General features: G+C 40.6%; 1 protein-coding gene across 2 annotated transcripts; it reads left to right on the top strand.

Annotated features, from left to right (window-relative positions):
• Nucleotides 1-730: 730 nt before the first annotated feature.
• UNC93A (unc-93 homolog A) lies at nt 731-18,807 on the top strand. Of its 2 annotated transcripts, XM_071426511.1 has the most exons (8): nt 731-817; nt 4,098-4,279; nt 5,080-5,309; nt 8,350-8,479; nt 10,840-11,044; nt 12,178-12,313; nt 13,908-14,039; nt 18,427-18,807. In XM_071426511.1, exons 1-8 carry the CDS (start codon nt 731-733, stop codon nt 18,690-18,692), a joined length of 1,368 nt encoding a protein of 455 aa, XP_071282612.1. In that variant the 3' UTR covers nt 18,693-18,807. The 2 variants fall into 2 exon arrangements, with proteins under 2 accessions (XP_071282612.1, XP_071282697.1); XM_071426596.1 differs by lacking the exon at nt 8,350-8,479 and having other exon boundaries at nt 10,836-11,044.
• The last annotated feature ends 5,902 nt before the right edge of the window (nt 18,808-24,709 follow it).

The following is a 24,709-nucleotide window of genomic DNA, read 5'->3' as shown; positions in this document are numbered from 1 at the left end:
GGAGGGGAACTTGCTTTTTCAGTTATCTGCTCAATCCGCCTTTCTTCTTTTTGGCTTCTGCATTGATAAGAAAGATGGGGAAAAATAATTTTCATGAGTACAATTTGGTAAACTTGAGGGACCAAAGCCCCAAGGTTCCCCATGAATGAAGGGTGTCCCACTTGCCAAGCAGACAGCAGCTTTGGGATTCTGTGCTCCCCAGTTATGGAGCTGGTGTATGCAGAGGAGCTGTAGCACGCTCTCATTTCCTAGCATGCTTTTGTCAATAGTTAAGCAAGAGGCATGGTATAGATTTCAGCACAGAGTTCAATCTTTGTCCCTTATGGACTTGTGTATCTTTATGATGGAAAATGATTTCACAGCTTGCAATTTTTTTCTTCTGTGCTGATCATAGTGGAGAGCCATATAATATATTACTTCAATACTCAAATAGGTGCAAGTGTTGCAAGGGACTTATATACCTCTGTAAAAAAACATGATAGGTGCCCTTGGGACTGCTGGCCTTTGCATGAGTAACAAGTGAATGAGTAACAACAAGTTTTCAGTATTACTTAAAAGTAAAGTTCACTGGTCAGTCTTCAAATAATTAGCAACTCTCTTCTCTACAAACACAGAAAGAAGTGACCTTTTCCAACAAGGCATAAGCTGTTTTTCTCCACCTCAAATCATCCCCTGGAATAATTGGATCAGCTTTGCCCACCGGCAGACCTTTTATCTTCTATGAATCAACATGGAAAGGAATCTTAAGAATGTTTTGGTCATTTCTTTTGGATTTTTACTTCTCTTTACTGCTTACTCAGGACTCCAGAGCCTACAGGTAAGAGGGGCATCTCCCATAGGCTATCAGGACAGCTGGTCTGGAAGGGCATCAGGCCAACTGGTAGTGTGAAATACATCAGTCTTTCCATGCTGTCTGTGAGGAAGGCATGCACAGTATTTTTTATAGGGTGGGTTAGAACATTAACTTGCTGCAGGTTACTATTCTTCACCCAGATCTGCAGCATTTACTAAATATTTCATTCTAGTATTTCTCAAATAGCTTGCATACTTGTGTCATGCTACTACTCTAGATCCACAAAATTTGTTTCAATGGAAACAGAAAACAAAATTAACCTGAGATGACTTTTCTCAAAAAAAGATATTGCCAAATGGAAAACAATTCAGTTTCTGGAAAGGATTTGTTTTGAATATTTCTAAATTGCTGAGATTTTATAATAATTATTATTGCACAGCAACGTGAAATAATTAAAAATTATGCCCAAACCATTAAATAGTTTAAGCATAAAATAATACAGTAATTTCTAGGCTCATGATATAACATAATAGTAAAACATATTATTTTTTAATAAAGCAATTGTAGCTTTACTGGCATTAACCTCCTAAAACATAGTAGCAGAGATGGATTACTAGAATGACTTGAATACTCAGGTTACCATTAGAGCGCTCTTGCTCATTCAAAATAAAAGACTGAGGGTTTCTGTTGCTGTCTATGAATGCTTCTGAGTTGATAAACACAAGGAGAAACTTCTCAGCCTAAAAGGCTCTGCTGGTCTAGTGGCTGATAAATGAATAGAAGAAATTGACAAGCAACTTTAGGCAAGATATTAATGTATGACCATGATCACCTGTATTGAATTTTCCAACTGGAGTGGGAATCTCTATGCCTTAAAGGTGGAACTTGATACATAACAGGATGAACTTGTTTGCAATAATGACAACTTGACCTCATTTCAGGAGGAGGTCTGTTCTTGTTCTGTACATCTCTCTTCTCTCCTTGAACAGCTTTTCTTTGCTGGCATTGTCAGATTCTGAACTCAGGACTGTTCTGCAAAAACAGTCCCAAAACTGGTTGGAGGTATTGTGAGTTGGGGAGACTGATAATGCAGAGGAAGATAAACCCTTGAAGCTGCAAGTCAGTTCCTCCATCAGAAACAGCTGGTTAGAGCTTGGTGCTGATAACAACAAGGCTGTGGGTTCAGTGCCCATACAGCCATTTACTTCAGAGTGGGACTTGATGATCCTGGGGGTCCCTTCCAACTCAGAATATTCTGTGAACCTGTGCACCTGTAACTGGAATATTAAAAATTTTCATAATTAATTTCAATATTTCACTACCCAGACCCCTCCCAACAACAACAACAACAAAAACCCACAAAAAAACTAAAAAACAAACAAACAAAAAACACAAAAAAGCCCCAAACCCAAACCAAAACAAGACGAAAACAAAACCAAAAAAACCCAGACAGTAAAAATCGTATGATTGTGGAAGCCTGGCTTTTAATTTTTGGAAGTTGTAGATGACAAAACCAGGCATGTGATATTTCAAGAATAAGATCTCTGAGATCAGGAAGCCTCTTTGCCTGTTTACAAAACAACTATTCCAATTATCAAATGCCTTGGCCCTGCTCTAACAGAGACTGTCCTCACCTCACTGTCCTGGTACCTGGCTATCTCCAAGCGTGCTGCATGACTGCCACCAAGGTCCTGCATGGCCAGATTGCACAGCCACTGCGGGCTTGGAAAGTGTTCATGAAGCCACCAACAGCTTCATTCCCCTACAACGCTCTCCAGTGCCACCCCCTCAGCATCCAGTCCCCCTTCCAAAATCATGCTGAAGCATATCACCTATTAATCAAAACAATCAGGAAAACATTGCTAAGCAGCACAGAATTGCAGAATTGTTTGGCTGGAAAGGACCTTAAAGATCATCTCATTCCAACCCTCCACCATGGGCAAGGACACCTTCCACTAAACCAGGTTGCTCAAAGCTCCATCCAGTCTGGGCTTGAACATCTCCAAGGATGGAGTATCCACAGATTCTCTGGACAACCTCCTCCAATGCCTCACCACCCTCACAGTAAAGATTTTCTTTCTAATACCTACCATAAATCTCTCTTTTAGTTTAAAACTATTGCCCTTTCTTGGCCTATGACTATCTGCCCTTGTGAAAAGTCACATCTTCACTTTTTAAGGTCCCCTTTGAGTACTGAAAGGCTGCAGTGAGGTCTTCCTGGAGTCTTCTCTTCTCCTGGCTGAACAATCCCAACTGTCTCAGCCTGTCTAGGAGAGGTGGCCCATCCCTCTGATCATCTTCATGGCCCTCCTCTCCAACAGGTGCATGTCCTTCCTGTGCCAGGGACCCCAAAACGGGATGCAGTGCTTCAGATGGGGACTCACCAGAGCAGAGTAGAGGGGGAGATCACTTCCCTTGCCCTGCTGGTCACACTAATTTTGATGCAGCCCAGGATGCATCTGGCCTTCTGGGCTGTGAGCACACACTGTTGCTCTTGTCCAGGTTCTCATGAACAGAATTCTCAAGTCCTCCCCTGCAGGGCTACTCTCAATGTGTTCTTCTCCCAGTCTGTACTCATGTCTGGGATTGCCTTGACCCAGGGGTAGCACCTTGAATTTGGACTTGTTGATCCTCATTAGGTTCGCATGGAATAATTTTTCAGGCTTCTCCAGGTCTCCCAAATTGATCTTCTCATTTCAACTTTCAGAGCATCAAGACAAGAGGATAACTATTTTGAGCATAAAACTATAAAACCTGGTTAGATCAGTAAAATCTATTCCTTCTTTGTGAAAATGTATGTGAATCAGTTACTTCCAACTACTAAGGGCCACTGCAAGCCTAGTAGGATATTTGGACCCTGACTTCTGAAAATTTTAGAAATTTTCAGACTTGTAGTTTAAAGCAAAGAATCTCCCAGTATTGCTATGCCAGCCCTTGCAGTGCAGATCTGAGAATATTCCTGCCTGAGACAACAAATGAAGGCCAAGAAAAGAGGTTATCTTTAATTCAACTTGCTTTCAAAGAGAAACTCAAACAAATAACATGAAATAATCTAAAGAATGACTTACCAAAGCTTTGAATCTGGGCAATCCTCACCTGGTATTGTATCATGTTTTCATAAATGGTCTAACATTTTGAAGAAATTTCCAAGTCCATAATCAGGCTGTTTTGGGGAAATGAGACACCAATACCCAGCCCCAGATGCTATGTCTCTTAATTTCTGCCCAAAGCCACTCTCTGTACACTGTCTAGTAATATGTACCTGTGGTAAAATTTGTCTCAGTCTCTGTTTTTGTCCCTGCAGAGCAGTCTCAACGCAGAAGAAGGCCTGGGTGTTGCTTCCCTAAGTGTTCTGTATGCTGCACTCACCTTATCATCCATGTTCCTGCCTCCAATCATCATCAAGAAGCTGGGCTGCAAGTGGACCATTGCAGTCTCTATGTGCTGCTATGTTGCCTACTCCTTAGGGAACTTCTATGCTAGCTGGTAGGATTGAAATTCTTTAACCCTCTCTGTTGTGTTCAAACAAAATAAGTAAGGGCAAAGTTCTTTCTTCTTTTTCTTCTCCATTCCTACTCTAACTCCGTGTTGCAGAGTAGAAAGTTGGATGCCAAAGGTGCTACTTGGAACAAATTGATATAAATAAATCCAGTTTTAGGCAGACCAGAGAGGTGAAAATGTGCAAAGAGTCAGAATGAATACATCCATCTATTCACCTGAGGTTGCTTCTCTAACTCATGTTTGTAGCAGAGATTCCCCTTTGGGAAAAAAAAAAAATCAGGAGTTTAATTTAAAAGTCAAAAGACTTTTAGGGTTGTTTTTGAAAAGGTTGAAGGGAGGACTGTCTTCCAGCCGGTAGCTCTGGGAGAAGAGGACTACAAGAGAGGGCTGACTCCTGCCTAGCTCTTTCTAAGGGTGGATGACCAACTTCTGCTCTCCAGTGACAAGGGCTGCAAGTCTGTAGGGGAAAGTTGTCAATATCCATCTTCTGAAGTGCATGTGCAATTTAGTTCTCAGTTTAACATAGTTTAACTTATGAGAAGTTATGGCACATGAGCACAGACCCAGCCAGCCTGGCCTAGGCCTGGTCCCTGCCCAGACCTGCATATGCTTGCACAGCCTAAACTTCACAAGGTTAGCCTTCTCTTGATTCCATGTAACAGATTTATTGTATCATAAAAAGGATAAATCTATTTCTTTGATGTCTATTTTTGCTGCTGGATCTTTGGGCAAATGATTATTATGCTAATGGCAACAGCTATGCTAAATAAAGTGTTCTTTGGCAGGTACACACTTATCCCTACCTCTATGATCCTGGGTTTAGGAGGAGCACCACTCTGGTCTGCCAAATGCACTTACCTCACTATTGCTGGTACTTTGTATGCTGAGAAAGCAGGAAAAAGTGCTAGAGACATTATCAACCAATACTTTGGGATCTTCTTTCTGGTGTTTCAGACTTCCGGCGTCTGGGGAAATCTTATCTCATCCTTGATACTTAGCCAATCTTCAAACCAAGGTAAAATGTATTTAAAATTTTGGCACTTCTTTCTATAAACATCAACTAGTTCTAGATAGATGAGAGATAGATTCCTGCAGCTGAGCTTTCATAGTCAGTGGAAACAGGCACTTCAGATGAGAGTTAGCCCATCTGAGGATAGATGTGTGAAATAGATGAGATAAATTTCTCTCTGAAAGTGACTATTTTCTATCAAAAATCAGCCATAAAGAGAGTTCAGACAAATAGCTAAAAAATAGAACTCTATTGAATTCTGTTTGAATTCTACTCCTGGATTGCAAAGCATAGATAGGCTGCAGGCAGTGACAGTACTTCACATCTGACTTCTGTTAAAAGTGGTTTAAAACAAAAGGCAAAATACTGGACCAACCTTTTTGCAAAGCTTGTAGTATTGGGTTAATTTGCTGTTATGAATTCTAAATTAGTCAGACTGGTTGCTGGGCTTGCTGAAAATGAGTGCTCTACAGAGCTGTCAAGAAGAAATAGCAGTAGCTGTTGGCAGGAGCCTGTGTGCCAGGGCTCCTCTGCTGTATTTCAGGCTCAGACAGCAGATGCCAATGTAGCTTGAAGAAATCACTCAGCAGCAGTGCCCTCATTTCCCATGCATATAATTGGTGTCAATTTTAAAAGGGTAGTTGTGAAGATAAATTAATATTTGGATGCCACCTTACAGATTCAAAATGCTGTGGTGTCTTATCATTGCAGTCTCCTGCATATTCCACATCCTGTCAAAATCAAAACAGGGTTGTTCTCCAGACATGGAGAGAACTTTCCACATACACTGCTACTATGAGTAGCAAGAAGTTACCTCTTTCCTGTCTCAGTTAAGCAGTATGTCCTCTGAAGAGTTCTGAAATAGCTACTAGGTTAAAGCTAAATGTCAGGAAGCTGGCATCAGGTTTTAATCTTTGAATCCTTGGATTTATGACAAAGTAGTTGTCACAAGGTGTGATACTTACCTAGAATCATCCTTCCTTTAAACCTCAGTAACTGTAGGTGAAGCACCATTAAAGCAGAATGCTGGCAGACCTTTTCAAGTGCAGTGGAGCCCTGCTGACCTGATCCCAGAGCCACACAATATCTCTGGAGGGAATGTCTGTTCTGATTTCACTTGCAGGGTAGAGGCAGTGGTGCAGCTGTGGGGTCTGTACAGACTCCAACCATTTGACTCTCCTCTGCCTCGCAGCACACATAATTTTAACAAGAGGAATAAAACACTGTTTTTTTGGTCTTGTAAATCCCTTCCTAGTTTTACTTTTGAGGATGTTCCTCCAAATTTAAAAGACACTTATTTTTTTGTCTATTACATGGAATCTCAGAAAAATCTCTGTTCCTGTGAACAGTTCTCAAAGCCAAAGGCTTTGCACATCTTCATGGCAGTGATGAGCAGTTATAACACAAGTTTCTCTACTGTGCCTTCTCAGTGGGACACAGCTTTAATCCAGAGGGAATTTCTTTGCTGGGGCAAGGGGGTAAGAAGCTCATGCAATTCTTTTTCTCTCCTCTGTGGCTTGTGCAAAGGCATCCATTCATATTTTCATGTACTTAAAATGTGCTGTTTCGCTGAGCAGTAGGAAAGATATCGCATGTATTTGGAGAATAAAAATGGATAAAAATCAGACGTGTACCTACTGTAGACATATTGCCTGCATCACTGCATCCAGACACAGCAAGGCAAAGTTACACCATATGGTAATACCAAAACCAAAGACAGTAATCAGTGTAGATTACAAGAGTCATCCTTCCTCACTCAAGAATATTACAGTTTTAATTCAAAAGAAACAGTGCAAACCCTGCCTTGCACTTCCATATGACTAATTACATGTGCAGCTTCATCTTCAGATGATGCAGGAACAGATAAAAAACTTGTTTTACACATTTCCACACTTCATTCATGTGACTCACCTTTTGCATGTGGCAATTTGCTGAAGGTCTGTTTGTCTATTTTTTGCTGAAGGTCTGTAGTAGTAGTAGACTATAGTAGGTAATGATTTTCTTTACATTACTACATTTTATTTTATGTTGAACCTAAAGTTGTTTATGAAGCTGGTTAGACAGCTGACTCACATCACAGCAACTTTGATGGGAAGCAATGAGGAAAAACACACTAAAAGTAGTTACACAATAAGCTTAATTGAAAAATTATGGATCAGCTCTTCCTTAAGGAATCAGCCAAGGTACAGCTGTATTGCCCTTTATAGTGCTTGGACCACAGACAAATCCTGCAGTGAAAGCACTAAAATTATTGTGTGGGCTTTGGATCTTCCTCCTCCAGGAGACAGTTTATTCAGGCTTACACTTTGGGTTAGCCTTTATTCTTTACTAAGAGGGTACTGGAGGAAGTGGGCACAGTGTGCTGGTGACAGTGTGTGAGTACATGTGTGTTTGTGGCTGTGACATATGCCCTGCACAAAAGTGATAGGACTGCACAAAGCAAAGGTCTTACTGCAAACCCTGCTGAACTGTTAGTTTCAAGTGTGTTCTTAGAAAGTCATAAAGGCAGTAGTAAAACAATAAAGTCAGGAAAAGTAGGCTGCTTGGAAGACTGCAATACTGTGTAATAATAATTTGAATTTATATTAAAAAAAATGTTTTGAGGTGGTTTCTGTTCCTTTAACATATACAGAAATTATCTGGAGAGAAAAATGCAGGGTGGCTGTAAGAACTGAAGTCCATCAGTCCTTTGCTGGTATAAACTTGATATGAGACCTATCTCATGAAGTATTATGATTAAGACGTAAAAATATATACTCAAACTTTGAATACTGCAAATTGAGCTTGGATTCAGATTTCAGCTCTAACTTTAGTCCCTGTCCTCATGTAACCATTAATTCAGTGTTCAGTGTCTCCTTTGTTTCTCTTAAACCAAAATTTGTGTGTGTTAAATGGGGATTCTGAAGTTAAATATCTCTACTCAGGAAAGACTTGAAACCAGGACCAATCACTAAGCACTGGATTCCTTACATTCTCATATCCTGACACATAGTGTGCACTTAGCTGATCTCTTCACTGACCTGCCTTTCATTTGGTTCTTAATTAGGGGCGATCTCAGAAGAAGACCTGGAATGCTGTGGAGCATATGACTGCCTGACTGATACCACTAACAGCACTGGGGCAGAAAGACCCTCCGACTCCTTAATCTACACACTCTTAGGGGTCTATAGTGGTGAGTGATCCACACACTCTTTAATCACTATCACTGATGGAAAGCCTAGCACTAGTGGAATCTAGCATGGCTTTACAGATGAAGATTCTGACTTTCTCCTTCAATCCAATTTGCTAAAGGAAAATGAGATATGTGAGACCTATAAACAATTCCTTCCTAAATAGTTCTAATGCTTTATGCCAGAGCTGTATCATTTTTATCTAAAGGAGAAAGATATTCTTTGCATTTTTCACCTGGAATAAAGCTGAAGCCCAGTGTGGTAACAGATTCAGCCAGGCAAATTGGCATATCTCCCATTTAGTAACTACAGCTGCTATAGACCTTCCTTGCACAAGACTAGAAAAGAATTAAATACAGGGAAGCTGATGCCATTAAAAGAGAAAATAGATGTGCAAGGATTAACTGAGTGAGGAAAAGTTCCAAAAAGTATCCCACTCAAAAGAAGTTATTCTCTGGATAAAGGAAAGTCTCTGGTAAGGCAATGTGCACCTTAGCTCTGTCAAAATATTTTTAGTCTCTGAATGTAGATGTAGTCTCTGTGCTGAGAGAAAAACATAGAATTTGCCATACACTTCAATAGAGTCTATGTGATCCAGGCAGGGCCAGGTCTCAGTGCACAAGGGCATTGCAGAAAACTCTTCCTCTGTCCCCATCCTCCATTTCTAATTGGTGAGAAAGTGTAAAAGATATGCCCCCACTCTCCTCCCAGAATGTACTGGAGCTGATGACTTTCTGCTCAAGGCATGTTTGTCTGTAAAGTTTAAATTTAAATTTGATGACTAACATATACAGCACTTCCTTAGGCTTTGTGCATGCAAAGTGAATGCAACCCTGCTTCCTCCTGACCCTGCGTCACTGGGGTTTCGTTTTTCTTTGAAGCTCTTAATAAAAGAGATGTCTTTTCTTACCTCAAGGGAGAGTAACTGGCTAAATATTTCATTCACAGACATTTTTAAAAGGTGTCCTCTATTTGGTGGCTGAATGCTTGTTTTACCCAGCTTGGGGGGAGACAATAATGGATAACTCTTCTGCTGTTTTTCTTTCTCAAGGTCTCTGAATGTTTTTAGTTATGGTCATACCAACCACTGTTAAGCCATGCCGTTATCTCCTACAATTGTTCTTGATTCATTTAACATATTTGTTATATATATTTTTCCTGAAAATGTGGATGTCCTGCTCTCATCCATATAAGTCCAGCAAATAGTCCATAAATACTAATAAACACTGGCAGAACCACTAATGACTTGAATCACGAAGGATTTACAGCTCAGCCAGAGTGGGGAACCAGTACACTGGAGAAATTCTAGGAGACATGGATGAAAAATAATTAGCAATAAAAAAATGAGGCATTTTATTGTAAATCCACTGATGTATTTGGATATTAAAAGTTCACAGAAGAGACAATATCCATAAACATATTATGGGAGCACATTGAATAAGCAAAGTGGATGGAAAGAGGTGTCCAGTTCTCATCTTACTCTAAACTGTAGTTCTTTCCATGGATGGAATTCTAGTCAGCATAAGTGAGGAAACATTATCATGCCCTGCATCCTTAATGAAGCAATCAGTTGTGAATCTGTGGTTGTCTCATGTGTATTATGAGGCATTGTTGCCTTCTTGATAACATGAAAAAAATTGTTTTGATTCACTACACAAGCAATAAATCTAGACTGATACAGGCATGATCATTTTCTGATTAACTACTCCATATATTCTTTTATATGCTGCTTCTGCTTGGAAATTATAGGTTTGAAGCTGTAACTTCCATCTTTTCAAGTTAACTAGAGCTGTTCACTATCATCTTCAAAACAGCATATATTCCATACTCAAAGCATGGTTCTGAGCCAAAAAAAAAAAAAAAAAAGCACAACATATACTGGGTTTCAAGAGAGCATTTATTATTCTTTCCATGTATTTGAAAGAAGAGCCCTGCTAGCCATGAAAACCTTGGCACTGGAAGTGAGCACTCCTCTCTCTTGTTGATTTAAAGCCTTCTGATAGCTCCCGAGGGAGGGAGCTGTTTCTGGCCAGCTCCCATGGCCGTGGCCCTGGCCGCCCTGGCAGGGTGAGCCGTCACCCTCTGCGGCCGTGCACCGGCGGCTGTCACAACAGCCCAGCCACAGCTGAGCTGAGGGGATTTGCCAGTGCACAGCTGTATGAGAAGATGGGAATGTAGATCAGGCCTTCTTGTTTATACAGAAATGGCCTTTACACTGAAGCGGAATCTGAGGCAGCTGCCAAAATACCCCACAGAGAGCTAAGCACCAAGTCAGAGCAGTAACAGCAGCAAGCAACTTCCCATCATTCTTTCAGCATTCCTCAGTTTTTCATGAACTTTTTGTTTTGCTTTTTTTTTGCAGCTAGTGGTGTGCTAGCCGTGTTGCTGGTTATTATATTTCTGGACCAGATTAAATCTGACCAAGCAGAGACTGAGAAAGAAAAAACACCCTTTTGGTCTACGTTCCTAGCAACTTTACGGCATCTTAAAGATAAAAGACAGTGTCTTCTAATCCCTCTGACAATGTACAGTGGGTTTGAACAGGCATTTCTTAGTGGTGACTTCTCAAAGGTATGCATGTAAATGAAAATATGTTTCTGTCTCATTTTTTTTGTGCTGTTGCATCTTATTATTACATCTGATCAATATTTACTTGTCAAATGAAGATGTTTTTAATGATGATATGTGGATTGCAAAATTACTGCTTTCTTCTACATGAATGACCTCTGAGTGACATCTTCAAACAGCAGTAAATATGTCCCTTGGAACAGCCTCAAAAATAATGCAGTAGAGAGCTTAACTCACCAGTGGAGGCCGCAGCAGAGAGCTACAGGTCCAAACTCTTCATCTTGTTGTAAATAACAAACTGGGAGAAAAGCCAGAAGCCAGCAAAGCTTTCATATCTTCCTTCCTCTTCTGGTTTCCCTAGAGCTTGTATAAATGCAAGTCAGCACACATTCCACATATTTTATTTTGACAGCCTTTACAGTAAGAGGGCAAGTCCTCAGCATGGCTGGCTGAAAGCCCTCACCACTCACTCCTGCAGCAGGTCCAGAGCCTGACAGATTGAACGGATTCAAACCACCTCTGATCCTCCAGTTTCTCAACAAACCTAGACATGCAGCAGGTGTGTTCTCCTGGCATTTGTTGAGGAAGCCTCAAAAGAAAGAGGACAGCCTTCCTGAGCTGCTTCTTTCATGCTTAAGGCTTTCAAACCTTGTATATAAATCAGATGGAATGGTGCACTTGTTGCTGTGCTGGAACAGACTGAAAGGGGCACTCCATAGCAACCTCCACTGGTTATATGGTCTTATAGAAGAGGCTCTCTTATTTTTTGGGAGCTGCTCTGTCATGACCATAGTGTCAATCGTCAATTTTCATCTCTTGGGCTACCATGGGAAGGGCAGAAAATTCTTAGTGCTACTTCCAGGACTTTTATTTGTACAGGAAGCAGTGCTCAGATTTGTTCTGCTTGTTATTCCCCTGTTTGCATGGCATCAGTCTGATTGGGAACTGGGATAGCAAAGTTGCCCCTGAAGGCCAGCTATGTCAATGCAGCAGAGACTTGTCAGCAAACTCTCTAGCAGTGCTTCTTTTATCTCATCCATGCTGGCTATTTACCAAACACTCAGGCTAAGATACCTGAACTTTAGCCGTTTATTTTTATCAAAGAAAATGTGACACCACTATCCCTTCTCTTCCAGAGTTTTGTGACCTGTGCCCTGGGGATACAGTATGTTGGCTATATGATGATCTGCTTTGCAGGTATAAATTCCCTCTGCTCTCTGCTCTTTGGAAAGATCTCCCAGTTCACAGGTAGAAAACTTCTATTTGCATTAGGTATGTAAACATTTCTTGAATGACTGATCACCACATGTAATCAAATCCTCTACTCCCTCTTTTGCATGTACAAAGGGATAGCTTGCTGTCAGCTATCAATTAAAGCCAAAGTCAGTCTAGAGGCAGGCTTCACAAACTTCACTCATGAGAAGAGAGGCAGCTCAGCTCACAGTTAAGCACTGTATTGCTGTCTTTGCCTTACATCACTTTGCTGGTGATGCAAGTTCAGCCTGCTTTGGAGGGCTCTATCTGGGCAGAAAGTGCCCTATAGCTTTGATGCAGCCAATGACAAACGATCTTACCATGCAGATGTTGAGACTTGCACTATCATACGTAGGATTTCTCCACTGGGCTGAAACCTCCTCACCCTTATGGAGTGAAAGCAAGTCACTATTGACCTGAGTCTCAGGAAATAACAAACTTGGAAATTTAAGTGAAATTTCAGGAAGCTTTTTAAAAGTTGGCCTATTGTCCTTTTTACTACTTGTTCTATAGGGAGAAAAGTAGAAGAAAGCCATGTATCGGGCTAGAATAACTTAAGGGCTTGTGTATGGAACAGTAATTTTCATGTTGCCTTGAGAAAAGATTTGCATATTTAAGAACATCTCCCCTTCCAGAGAACATTGTTCTAATGAGTAATGGAGGCATTAAAAAAATACCAAGAAATATATCTTTTGTGGCTCTGTATGCATTATGCATACGGAAGTGGACTAATACCCTTTTTCCACTATGCAATAATTTGTATTATTAGTAACATCACTGATAGATCAATATGCATCAAGACATTCTAGCCATTTTGTCCACAGGAAATTTTAAACCTGGACAAAGAAGAAGAAATTTAGAGCACTTTCTGTTATGGTCACTATCTCAAAGATTCTTCTGTCTGTTCTAGGTGCGTGTCTCAGTCTATAAAACTCAGATATAAAAAAACCCCAAAAAATCAAAAACCAAAACCACCATATAGTAGCAATAAACAATTAAATATCCCCCAGAACTGTAGTGTTAGAAATGGAACACCTCTGAACCTCTCAATTCTGTTTAGTGGTCATTTTACTCAACTTGTGAATGTGCACCTGTGGGGGAAAAAAATCTGTGACTCATTTACAAACCACTTTTCAAAATAAAGACCCAAAGCCACCCTCTAGAAGTCCTTAATTGTCCCCTCTGGCAAACACCCTTCTACTCTCCTTGTCTTAAAGGAGGTTTTCTAAATGAAAACTTCATTTAAGACACGGAGAGCAGAAGGGTGTTTGCTCCCCCTTCCCACATGCCTCACATGGTGACTGCAAGCCTTTCAGAAGCTCCTTCTCCTACTCAGTGGTTCATGTCCTTTGGGCTGCAACCATATCAGCACTGAGCATCTCTCAGCTCAGGACCCTGCTCAGAATTATGAATTAGACACTGTCAAAGGCCTGCATTTTCTTGTGTTTCATGTGATATCAGCTCAGTCAGCACAAAGCTCAATGAACCAGAAAGATTTTAAGATTGCCTTGTGCTTTGGTGAGGGTGGAATAAAAAAGTGTTATCTACCACAATCTGTCCTGATTATAATTGCATCTATATTTCTCTTCTTTATTTCCTTCTAAATCAACAGCTGCAGTTCTGAACACGAGCTGTATAATAACAGTACTGCTCTGGAAACCTGATCCCAAGCAGCTTGCTGTGTTTTTCGTAATCCCTGGTCTTTGGGGTGTATCTGATGCTGTTTGGCAAACACAAACTAATGGTAAGTCCTGGTGGCAATGAAATGTATTCTGTCAAGATATAAAAGTCTGCATGTTTGAATCTATGAAAAAATGCTGCATAACAATGATAATGGCTTTCAGAGAGCAGCTAAAAAAATGTTGGCTCATTGGAAAGCAGAAGAAATAGAACAAGTTGGGAGTAAGAATGCAAATACTCATTGAGCCAATTTTTCCAAGATGAAGAGAGAAGAATACTGCAGAGGATGGTAACAGATATTCAGAATAAATATTCTGGAGGAGTACAAGTATTTCAAAGTAATTTAGAAACTAAGAAGAACTATACATTTAGTCTGTCTTTCGCAATAAAGGAGAGCACTCTGGATAAAAATTAACTCAAAGCTCAGCAACAAAAGAAGCAGAAAATTGTGTTAGGAGATATTGGAAAAAAATGTAGGAGAAAACCACAGAAAGCAATATTATGTAGCCAAGTAACTTCATACAGCTCTGATTTACTTCATTTCAAAACTCATAATCCAGTGTGATAACGCATAAGTAGGCAATAAAAAGGAGCAAGGTCATGGGGCACTTTTCCTGGAAGGAAGACTAAAAAGCTAGAAATCTTTAGCCTGGACAAGAGGTAAGTATGGAAAGCAGTCAGTAAGGTAATTAATTTTATGGAGAAGGTGACTTGACATTAATGATATCTCCTAAAAGCAGGACTAGTGGCACTAGATAAAGCTATCAGGCAGAAGCCTGTATAGAAATCAAAATGAATATTATTTCTCACGCAATGCAAAAACAAAATATGGAATTCATTGCCAAAACTTTAAGCTGGAATTATATCACATTGTTACAAAATCACTTCAGGGGAAAGTGCTCCTCTGGACACATATGAGGTTATGTGTCTTGGCCTTCCTTCCTCTGATCCCTTTGGTTGTTTCAGGGCCTTAGAAGATTTCACCCACTAGATAAAGTGGCATGTTCCTACTGGACAGCCAGATGGAAAACATGGCAGTCCATTGCCTGGCACTGGGAGTGATCTCCTTTCAAGCACATGTCCCTGCCTCTAGCACACAGGGGCCAGCATCCTTCTCTGCCCCTCCAGCAGCTCCAGCTCATATCCCCTAGAGGAGAGCTAGTACACACATCAAGGGACACCCTCTCATTATCTCACATCCTTACCAGAGGCTTGTGCCTTAGGTAAAAATTTTAAACCAGTGCTCTTAGTAATACTTAGAGCCATGGAAGAACATCAGTGAGGATTTGCTCTCTCTTAAGCAAAGCTGTTCATTCATTTCCTGCTTCTTCAGCCACAGTCATTCTGACTGCTCTGCGAGTTTCTTCCTAACACTTTTGAGAACTTATCTTAGTCTTCCACTGGGATAAAGGACCTGTCATTTGTTCTGCTTCTGTCTCATCCAGAAAGCCTTGTCCTTGGATACTGTGCTTCTTTCAGAATCACAGTGGGGTTAGGGATGGAAAGGACCTCTGGACTTCAACTGCCTTGCTCAAGCAGGGCCATCTGGGCACAGCCACTCTCTCAGGACCATGCCCAGGGACCCTTTGATATTTTCTAGAAAAGGACACTCCACATCCTCTCTGGGAAACCTGTGGCAGTGCTCAGTCACCCTCATAGTAAAAAAAAATTCCTAATGTTCAGAGGAAATCACATGTATTTCAATTTATGCCCATCTCCTCTTGCCCACTTTTCTTGGACAACATTGAAAAGAGCTGGGCTTTGTACCCCCTCTTCTAGCATTTACATACATTTGAAGTGTCCTTGAGGAGTATGCTTCCTCAGTAAGGTCCCTGCACGACTGACAAAAAAAGCACCTGATGCCCACATTAGGGAAGAAAGGGGTAAGTACAGAGGACTTGAGTATTAGAGAAGCTGGCTGAGAAGTGACTGTAGAATCCAAACCCCCAAATGAGGCAAAAACAGTGGACAATGCTTCATGCTTACTTGATGCTGAGTGAGCTCTGCAGCTATGTGACTGGATTATTCTCTATTTACAGCACTCTTTCAGGTCATCTCCATTCCCAGATTCCTGCGAGATACTTGTGAAAATTTCACATTTGTGTGAAAACTTTCACATTTGGAAAACACCCAAATGTTCTTTTTGTCTTGCGTAGTGATTTTTTTTTTTTGGTCTGTACCTTACTCAGCTGTTTCACAGCTCCCATTTATAAAATTACACAAAGTTCACTTTGTCACATTGTCACAATGAAACATCAAGTGATGACATGAAAGTGATGAATAGAGAGGTGCAGCAACACTACCCCACAATGCTGCATCCCAGAATAGGATCTTCAGTTTTACATACCCACATAGGGCTGAATGTCTTCTCGCCTTCAAAAGTTTTATACAGATATAAGAAATTCCCAGCATCAAAGACTATGAGGTGAGATAAGACCTCCAAAATAACATTGGGTTACAAGGTCTGTGGTCCTTCCTTTGCTGAAGTCCCATGAGTGCTGCTTGGGCGCCAGTAGATCAACCAGTGAATACATAAATGGCACAGTGCCACATACGTCAGGCATTCTTTGGTTTGCTTTGTGCTCCTGTGGATTTTTGATACTCGAGTACCCCCTAGAGGATATGTAGGCTCACAGTGGATGAGTCACTTCATCTTAGAAAGTTTTCCTGACATGTTTGTATTTGTGTGTGGGGGCTCTCACTTATTTCCAATGAAAGCAACTTCATTTCAGAGCATGTAGTGCTCTTTCTTACCTAACTTGAGCACAGATGCTGATATTGCCCACTGACAAAAATTGTACCTGGGACATAACAATTGTGTAGCATGGAACTATCAGGTGGACTACAGTAAAACCAAGTTCTTTCCAGGCTGATTTGTGTCTTTAGAAAGAATATTAGTCTAAAGAGTTTATAAACCCAGACTCAAATAATTTCTAGCAGTCCTGTTATATACTCATGCCTACTAGTACCAGGGGAATGAGTAGGAGAACAGGCAGTGGCAAAAACCCAGGAAAATTTCCATGGAAGTGAAATCTGAAAATTCAGAACTAGCAGTCTCTTCACTCACTCAGCCCAGCAGGTCCTGCTGAAGCTCATCCAGGCAATTTGCTTCAAAACAGCAAACATGTACCAGCTGAAAAACAGAGAACCTTTTGACATAGAACTGCCATGGCATTAGAAACCTTCCTAATATCTTTCTAGAAGATAACACTGGGCATATTGGGAAATTAATACAAACAATTTGTACTTTTTCATTTATTAGGCAAAACTATGAAGGGTTATAATATCTACACTCCACTCAGCCAGTTTAATGAACTAAGTGCATCTTGTGATGCACTTGTCCAGATTTTCCATCATGCCTAAATTGAAACAATTCAGTAAATGTCCTCTTGCAGCCATCAGGACACATAAGCTTTTCATACAGATGAAGTCTCCCCCTACTTAACAAAACTGAAGGGGTAGCCAAATCTACTCAGATTTTTCAAAGAACTTTGCATTCCTCTTTGCCTTTTGGCTGAATGGACATATTTCAAACAGATGTGTTGTTAGACAAATGGGTGAAAAGAGTCAAAGTTCATTATATTCTTCTTCCCTCTGCACACACCATGTCTGAATGAGAGTAAATGTCCTGTTCTTTGTCACTGCTGATGCTAGCTCAGCAGCCAGAGGAAAGCAAATTCTCTGCCCTTCCCTGTGTGCTTCACTAGTCAGACCTGGAGGCTGGAATCCCTCCCTAGATCCCAGTGGTGGGTGTGCAACTGACTGAGCTCATTGAGACCTTACCAACTGCATTAGGATGATCAGTTGAACTGAGTCTCAATATCAAGTAAGTTTTCCAGTTGCTGCCTGGAAGTTCTGTATGCATCAAGGATATTCTATTCTATCAAGGATTCTGTATGCATCAAGGATTTCTATTCTATTCTATTCTAAGGCTAACCCATCCATGAGATGAAAATTTGAAAAACTGGTTGATTAAGAGAGACATGTCTTACTTGCATACTTAATCTGGGCCTATGTTGTGAAAGCTTGTAGGGATTTGGTATGAGCTTATCAATAGTTATACATAGAGACTCTACAATGTCAATGCCTCCTTTTTCTCCTTACTTACTTGTTCATCAGTGTAAAACCCTTGATTTTTGTAGCTAATAATTTGAAAAAAGAAGTCATGCCATCTTCATTAGCTCACATCCTTTCTTCCTTATTCACATTTCTGTTCCCCTTTTCTTCCATGTTCTCTATTTTGTTGTGTTTACTTTGCTAGTTCATTTGTTACAATTCACAGAAGCACAACAACTTTTTAAGACAAGGCTTGTATTTTCCTTTCTCTGACATTTATGAGGGAGTGTCTGTCTTCCCCATTGTGCTCTATTTATTCCCTTTGCAGAAAATACGTGGTTGCAGATTTAATCTTCACAAGACATGTTTTTCCTTCCTTTCTTCCTTCCTTCCAGCACTTTATGGCATTTTATTTGAGAAAAACAAGGAGGCTGCCTTTGCAAATTACCGTCTCTGGGAATCGGTTGGATTTGTCATCGCCTTTGCTTACAGCACCAAACTGCAAGTCTACATCAAAGCCTACATTGTACTGTCTGTGCTTGTGCTGTCCATGCTGACCTATGGAGCAGTGGAGTACCTCGAGGCTAAGAGCTCCCCTGGGACACCTGCTGCTACAAAGAAGGAAAATGGGGGGCCCCACTCCCAGGAAACACACATGTAATCCAGCAGGGATTGGATTGAGTGATAGAGGCAAAGCAAACTGGCCAGCTCCTTACACGCATGTCTCCAAGGGTGCTCCAGTGTGTACTGTATCCAGAAAGACAGTAAAGGAACAGAATTTCAAGGCCATTATAATGCAAGTGTCTCAAGAGTAAAAACCTCCTTTGACATCTCACCTTTATAAGGGAAGATTTATCTGACGAAGAATCTGGGAAGATTTATCCTTTCACGCAGATGACCAACTAATTAATAAAGTCTTAAGAAATGTAAGCAAGATTCCTAAAGTCCTCACCTTTTTGTTTCTTTAGATAAGGTCTGGTGTATCTTTACAGTCAAACCACATGCAGAATGAAAGAGGCAACTGGGGTTGCTCAGTTGATTGCAATTAATGCACATCATTTCATGGAACCATTAATCATAAAGATTTATGTTGCATTCTTTAACATCTGCTGTAAATTGCATCAGCCTATAGACTGGCTATATCTGCACACCACAGAATCAGCCAACCACTGAGTCCACCAACGTGTCTCAGGTCAGCAGACTCCTGTGAGTCTGCCCATGTCATCCCTCTATCTCAGCACTCTTTGTCTTTTGATTTTCCTGTCTCAAAATTTTCTGTCACCACTTACAGCAGCTTCATCCTAAAAGAGATGCATTCTACAAGACAAAATACTTCAGTGGTTATGACCTTGCCCCGCTTTCCCATCCAGGGCCAGAGCTGTTTTCAGGCCATAGTGAGCATAAGAGTGCAAGTGACAGTGCAAGTCACAGAGAAATAGGGAGAAAAGGAGGATGGGCTTACACTGTAATCTACAGAGATCCACATGTATCCTGTAGTGGCTCATCTCATTTCAACTTCTCTTTAGTTTTACCCATATTGTTTCTAGATATGGATTTTTGTGGTTTTACTGCAAAGAGAAGAGTCTTACAGTACAGTTACTGTGCAGTGTCCCTGCATCTTAATGAGAGAGCAATGTACAGACCTCACGTTCATTACTGGTAATGACACATTCAGATTCTCTGTGTGAGGCAGACAGCACCAAAGGAAGTGCAGACAAATGCTCTTCATGTCCAAGACTAGTGCTGCCTCTGGAAATAAACCACATGTAGCTAGCTAAGTTGTTGCCTGCCATGGAGATAACATTTGAAACTACTTCCTCTCAGCTACTAACCACAGCAGTAGGATGAGGCACCACACAGTGTGACAACAATAACACAATTTGTGTGACAAAAATCCCCAAATTGTTACGTCTTTTAAACAGCAACATACTTCGTGCTACTTTACTGTCTTTCTTATATTTCTTGTTCCCAACCATCTGGACTCCCCTTCAGACTTCACGTGTTGATTCATAGCTTTTCACATGATGAGCTTTTTTCCAGGTCTCATACAATAAAGTAAAATTTATTATGTCCTGCAGAAGAGAAGGTGACAGGTGGGCTCCCTCACATGTGCAGCTTTCTCTTGCACCTTTGCTCTGTCAGCTCAAAGGCATGCTGTTGATCTCTCTGTTGGAAATACAAATGGTAAAACTATTGTGGCTAAAGAATCCTGACAGCCTCCTATCTGCCCAGCATGCATGGATGGATATTCTAGGCTGCTGCTGATTTTCACCCCACACTGCTTCCCTCTCAAAAGAAACACAGCATCAGGTTTCGATGCATCTCTGAATCCTCCTCTGATTGTCTTTTACAAAGTGATGTTCAATGGCAAGCAAAGCAAAGAGGACTTCTGAGGTCAACATCATGATGGAAAACTCATCTGTGTGAATGTAATAACTTTTTATTTGTGACAACCCAACACAGAAGTCAGAATCCTGCTACATGAGATCATCTACACCCTCAGAACAAAAAGATGACCCCACCTAGACACTATACAGCTTTTTTTTTTAGTATAGTTTCTCTTCTGTACTGAGTCTGGCTGGGATGGAGTTAATTTTCTTTGTAGCAGCCCATATGGTGCTGTGTTTCAGATTTTTATAACTAAAACAGTGTTGATAACACACTAGTGTTTTGGCTATTGCTGAGTAATATTTACTGAACATCCAGGTTTTCTCTTTTTCTCCATTCTTCCCCCTCAGTGAGTAGGTTGCAGATGCCCAAGAAGTTGGGAGGTGGAAAAACCAGGACAGCTGAGACAGAGTGATGAAAGGGGGGTATCTCATGCCACATAAGCCATGCTCAGCAATAAAATTTTGGGGCAGAGAAGCAGGAAAAAGGTATTCTGACCTTGTTGAGGACCTCAGTATCACTGACATTGAATCAGCACAGGAGACAGGACATTGTGGCATGTGGTTTAAGGAGTTGGTTTTCACTCTGGATTTTTTTACAGGACTTTATGTAGTCATTTCCTGAATGACAGCTCTTCCATTGCACAGGGACCATGAGGAAAAACTCTATTACCTTGGGAATGAAAGCCACAACTACAGGCAGCAACGCAATGAACATGTTTTTGCCTGGAACAGGATGAATATAAAGGTGCCTATCAGTCTTGGACATGACTTAAATTAAAATTGCCACTTATATTGTTATGCATGGCCAATACACAGTTATAGAACTGATATGGTTTTGCTTATTGTAAAGGCTGTAGGGATTTTGCTGCATAGTAGAGATAAAAATATTTAGGCAGAAATTCATCTAGCAATATATATTCACTGAAATGCAAGAAAATAAATGATAGTTGAGGTTGCTGTGACATGAGACATCTACTCTCTCATGGCCAAGAAACACTCCACAAGCTCTGCTTCAGTCTAGCAGGCAGCAAATAGCACAGGTCAGTCTGTGCTGAGGCCTCAACCAGCAGCAGGGTACAGGCAGACTCACCCTGCTTCACCACATGTTCCACTGCCAGACAAGCTCTTCCCTCACCCCCAACAACCGTGTTCATTTTGCAGTGAAACAATAACTTTTATCAGTCTGACTCTGAGTGTGTGAGGTTAACAGGAGCAGGTGTAGCTGCCTCAAAGGATGCTAGCTTTGGGGTTTGAAGGGGAAGCCAGATGAGTCCCTCCCCAGTCATGTGCCTGAAACCCTCCAGAGCTCTGAGTCAGGCAATGAGTAATAAGCCTGTTGATGCTTATCTACTGAATGGTCTGTGTTCCATGGTGTCACAGAGAATGGCATCCTGCTTTCCTTGTGGTGAAGGCCAGGTTGGATGGGGCATTGAGCAACTTGGGCTAGCAGGAGGTGTCCCTGCCCATGGCAGAGGGGTTGGAACTGGATGGCCTTTAAGGTTCCTTCCAACCTGACCATAGAACCAGAATAATTCTGGTTCTCTGATTCCAAGCTCTCTGCTTCCTGGTGCTGGTTGGCAGCAGCAGTACATGGGTGTTAAACTCCAGCACAGACAGAGAAGCTGTGGTAGTTTCTGCATTGTGGAAGAATGTCTGCAAACTCACAGGTGGGTCTACAAGTTATTAAGGAATGGGCTGAACACAGAACCCATTGGGAATGAAGGCTGGTGAAAAGATGAGGGTTCATCTGGGCACACATTTAAACATAGTGAAGTGAGTGAAATTTATCTTCATTTATTTAAACCAATGCCTAATCCTAGAGTCAGTGCTTCATAATTGCACTTCAAGAGCTTCTGCTAATATGTCATACAACTTTAACAAAAGTGGATAGGTATTCTTTCTTAGTTAAAGTGGTTTGTTTTCTTTTCTTGGCATTTAATTGTCTGGGAAATTGAAGCATACATTTGTTATATCTAGGTTTGGTGAGCCAATTTCCTGTAAACTGGCATTCCCTGAATGTTGAAGTTTAATTTCATTCTCTGAATGCCAGAGGTATGAAAGAAGTTCATTAATATAAGCTGATATGAACAAGCCACCAAAGAAAGCTTCATTGTACAGACATTATCAACAGCTTAATTTATGATTACCTAGTGGAGACTGTGATGACACAGTTTACCACACACTGGCTGCATGTTCAATAGCAGAAACACTGATAATAGCATTGTCGAGCAGTGCAGAAAAGACAAAGCTAACTGCAGTCTGTAAGGTGACTCATTCAAATTCTTACCATGGCTGTGTCCAACCACATATTTTTTTTCTTAATTTAATAATGTTTGCCCCAGGATTTGAACCAGATACTGTAAATCTTGTTTAGTTTGGTATGGTTGAGTTTTTTGGTGTGTTTGTCACTTTTGTTTTCTGGTTGCTTGTTGTTTTGTTACTCATTTTTTTCTTAGCACGTGACATAATGCTGTTTAATAAGCAGACAAAGCAAAGAATTCCCAGGAAAGATAGTGGAAGCAAAAGTAACCATCATTTTCTGGGGTCATCACGTTAGGTTTGAATGCAAGCTCAGCAGCAAGCCCCTGAATTTCCGGGGCTGAGAAGAATGACTGACTGCAACAGACAGAGCAAGGCTACTTTCTCCTTCATGGTATTTCATGTAAGTCCTATTAAATCATGACCATACTTCAGTAACTGCTTACCATGTTTACCTCCTGTTGCCTATAAACCCCTCACTCAAGGAAAGCTCTCACTAAAGATAGTTCAAATTCAGACTGTCTCTTATCTCTAAGGGCATTCTCAGGAATAATCCCAGTGCAGTTTAGATCTTCCAACACCAATTTAAACCTGAGATGGAAGATTACTGCAGGTCTAATTGTAGAATATCACTAAACATATTCATATACATATTAATATTGCAATATACAATTACATATTATTTTGCTATATGGAAAGTCATTGTTTACAGAAGTTTAAATTTTGGCCACAGTCTCAGCCCTTAATGATACCTAAAGTCTCTTTCCAATAGGAGCCTTATTCTTCCCACCCTGGACTAAAGCTTGCTCAAATCCCTTCTACTTTTAGGCAACAATTCCCTCACTACAGAATGTAAGATGGTTCAGGACTACTTTTAACCCACTTTGCACTACAGGGCAAAGGATTCACAGGAAAGAAAGTCCTGTGGTAAAGTAATCATATGCTTCTAATCCCCACTGCCCTGCTTCCCAGCCTTCCTGATAAACCTCCTGGACACTTCTCTATGCGTTGGACAGCTATGACATAGATACATCATAAGAGAGAGCCACAAATGTCAGAGTGGAGAGAGAAACATGTTTTTCCTTCCTGAAAGATTTTTAAATTTTTTTTCTACATTCAAATAAAGTGATGAGAACTATTCTGTGACTTGTGAAACTTTTGAATTATGTTAATTTATATTTTAACAATGGCAAAGCATTTCATTTCACATTTGGGCTTTTAGTTTTAAAACTGAACTGGCATTTTAAAAAGTCTTCCTGAACCATTGTCTCTTAAAAAATGAAAAGAGGGTATTCTGATATTTTCAAAACAAGAAAATTAAAGTTAAATTAAAGCTATCAAAAGATTACATTTGTTCTCTGGGAAAAAAGTTTTCTAATCCAATAAAAGGGGCTTTTTTCCACAGAAAAGTGTCCTTTCTCAACTCAACTGCACATTGCTTAAGGCAGTATATCCAGGTGTGACTTTTTCCCTTTTTCATGTAATTGTTTGGAAGGCAGAGGTTATTCATTCTGGAGTCTAAAACTGAACCTGAAAAGAAAAAGCAAGGGAGCAAGGGTATGATTACAATAACAGGATTTGAAAGGGTCTTGTCTAGCATACAGACCATTCACTTTGTATTTTTCTGCTTACTACTTTCTGAGAGAGGGTGAGGGTTGATATGTTAATGTTTTATCAGAATGGTCTTCAGATCAAACACTCTTCTCTCATCCAACACACTCTCTGCCCCAAATATGGAGTCTAATCTTCAGGGACAATTAGACTGTAGGGTTTCACCACTGTAGGTTTCCAGAAAAATAAAACTGAGAGAAAAAATGTACAGATCCATCGGCATTTTTCCTCTATGCCACCAGCCAGCTGGACAGGTCTTTTGTTTGAGTCTTGTGTATGTTCAACTAGCTGGGTAGGGAGGAGCACATTTCATGAACTGTCTGTATGACAATTTCTCTGTGCAATGTAACTCAAAATGCATTTCCTACTCATAAAAATAGGTGGGGTCCATCACTCATTACCATTGTAGACAGTGGGA

Source organism: Agelaius tricolor, unplaced genomic scaffold, assembly GCF_023055355.1.
Source record: "Agelaius tricolor isolate 1412-34295 unplaced genomic scaffold, bAgeTri1.0.p SCAF_1, whole genome shotgun sequence".
In the NCBI taxonomy this organism is placed as follows: domain Eukaryota; kingdom Metazoa; phylum Chordata; class Aves; order Passeriformes; family Icteridae; genus Agelaius; species Agelaius tricolor.
The sequence above is the reverse complement of the archived record's forward strand: the minus strand, read 5'-3'. Positions and strand labels throughout refer to the sequence as shown.

Excerpts from the sequence above, each read along its gene's own strand:
- UNC93A (XM_071426511.1), top strand. The coding sequence starts at position 731 with ATGGAAAGGAATCTTAAGAATGTTTTGGTCATTTCTTTTGGATTTTTA. Across the intron at positions 8,480-10,839 it reads TTAGGGGTCTATAGTGGTGA|TGGTGTGCTAGCCGTGTTGC; the intron begins GTGATCCACACA and ends TTTTGCAGCTAG. Across the intron at positions 11,045-12,177 it reads TTAGTGGTGACTTCTCAAAG|AGTTTTGTGACCTGTGCCCT; the intron begins GTATGCATGTAA and ends CTTCTCTTCCAG.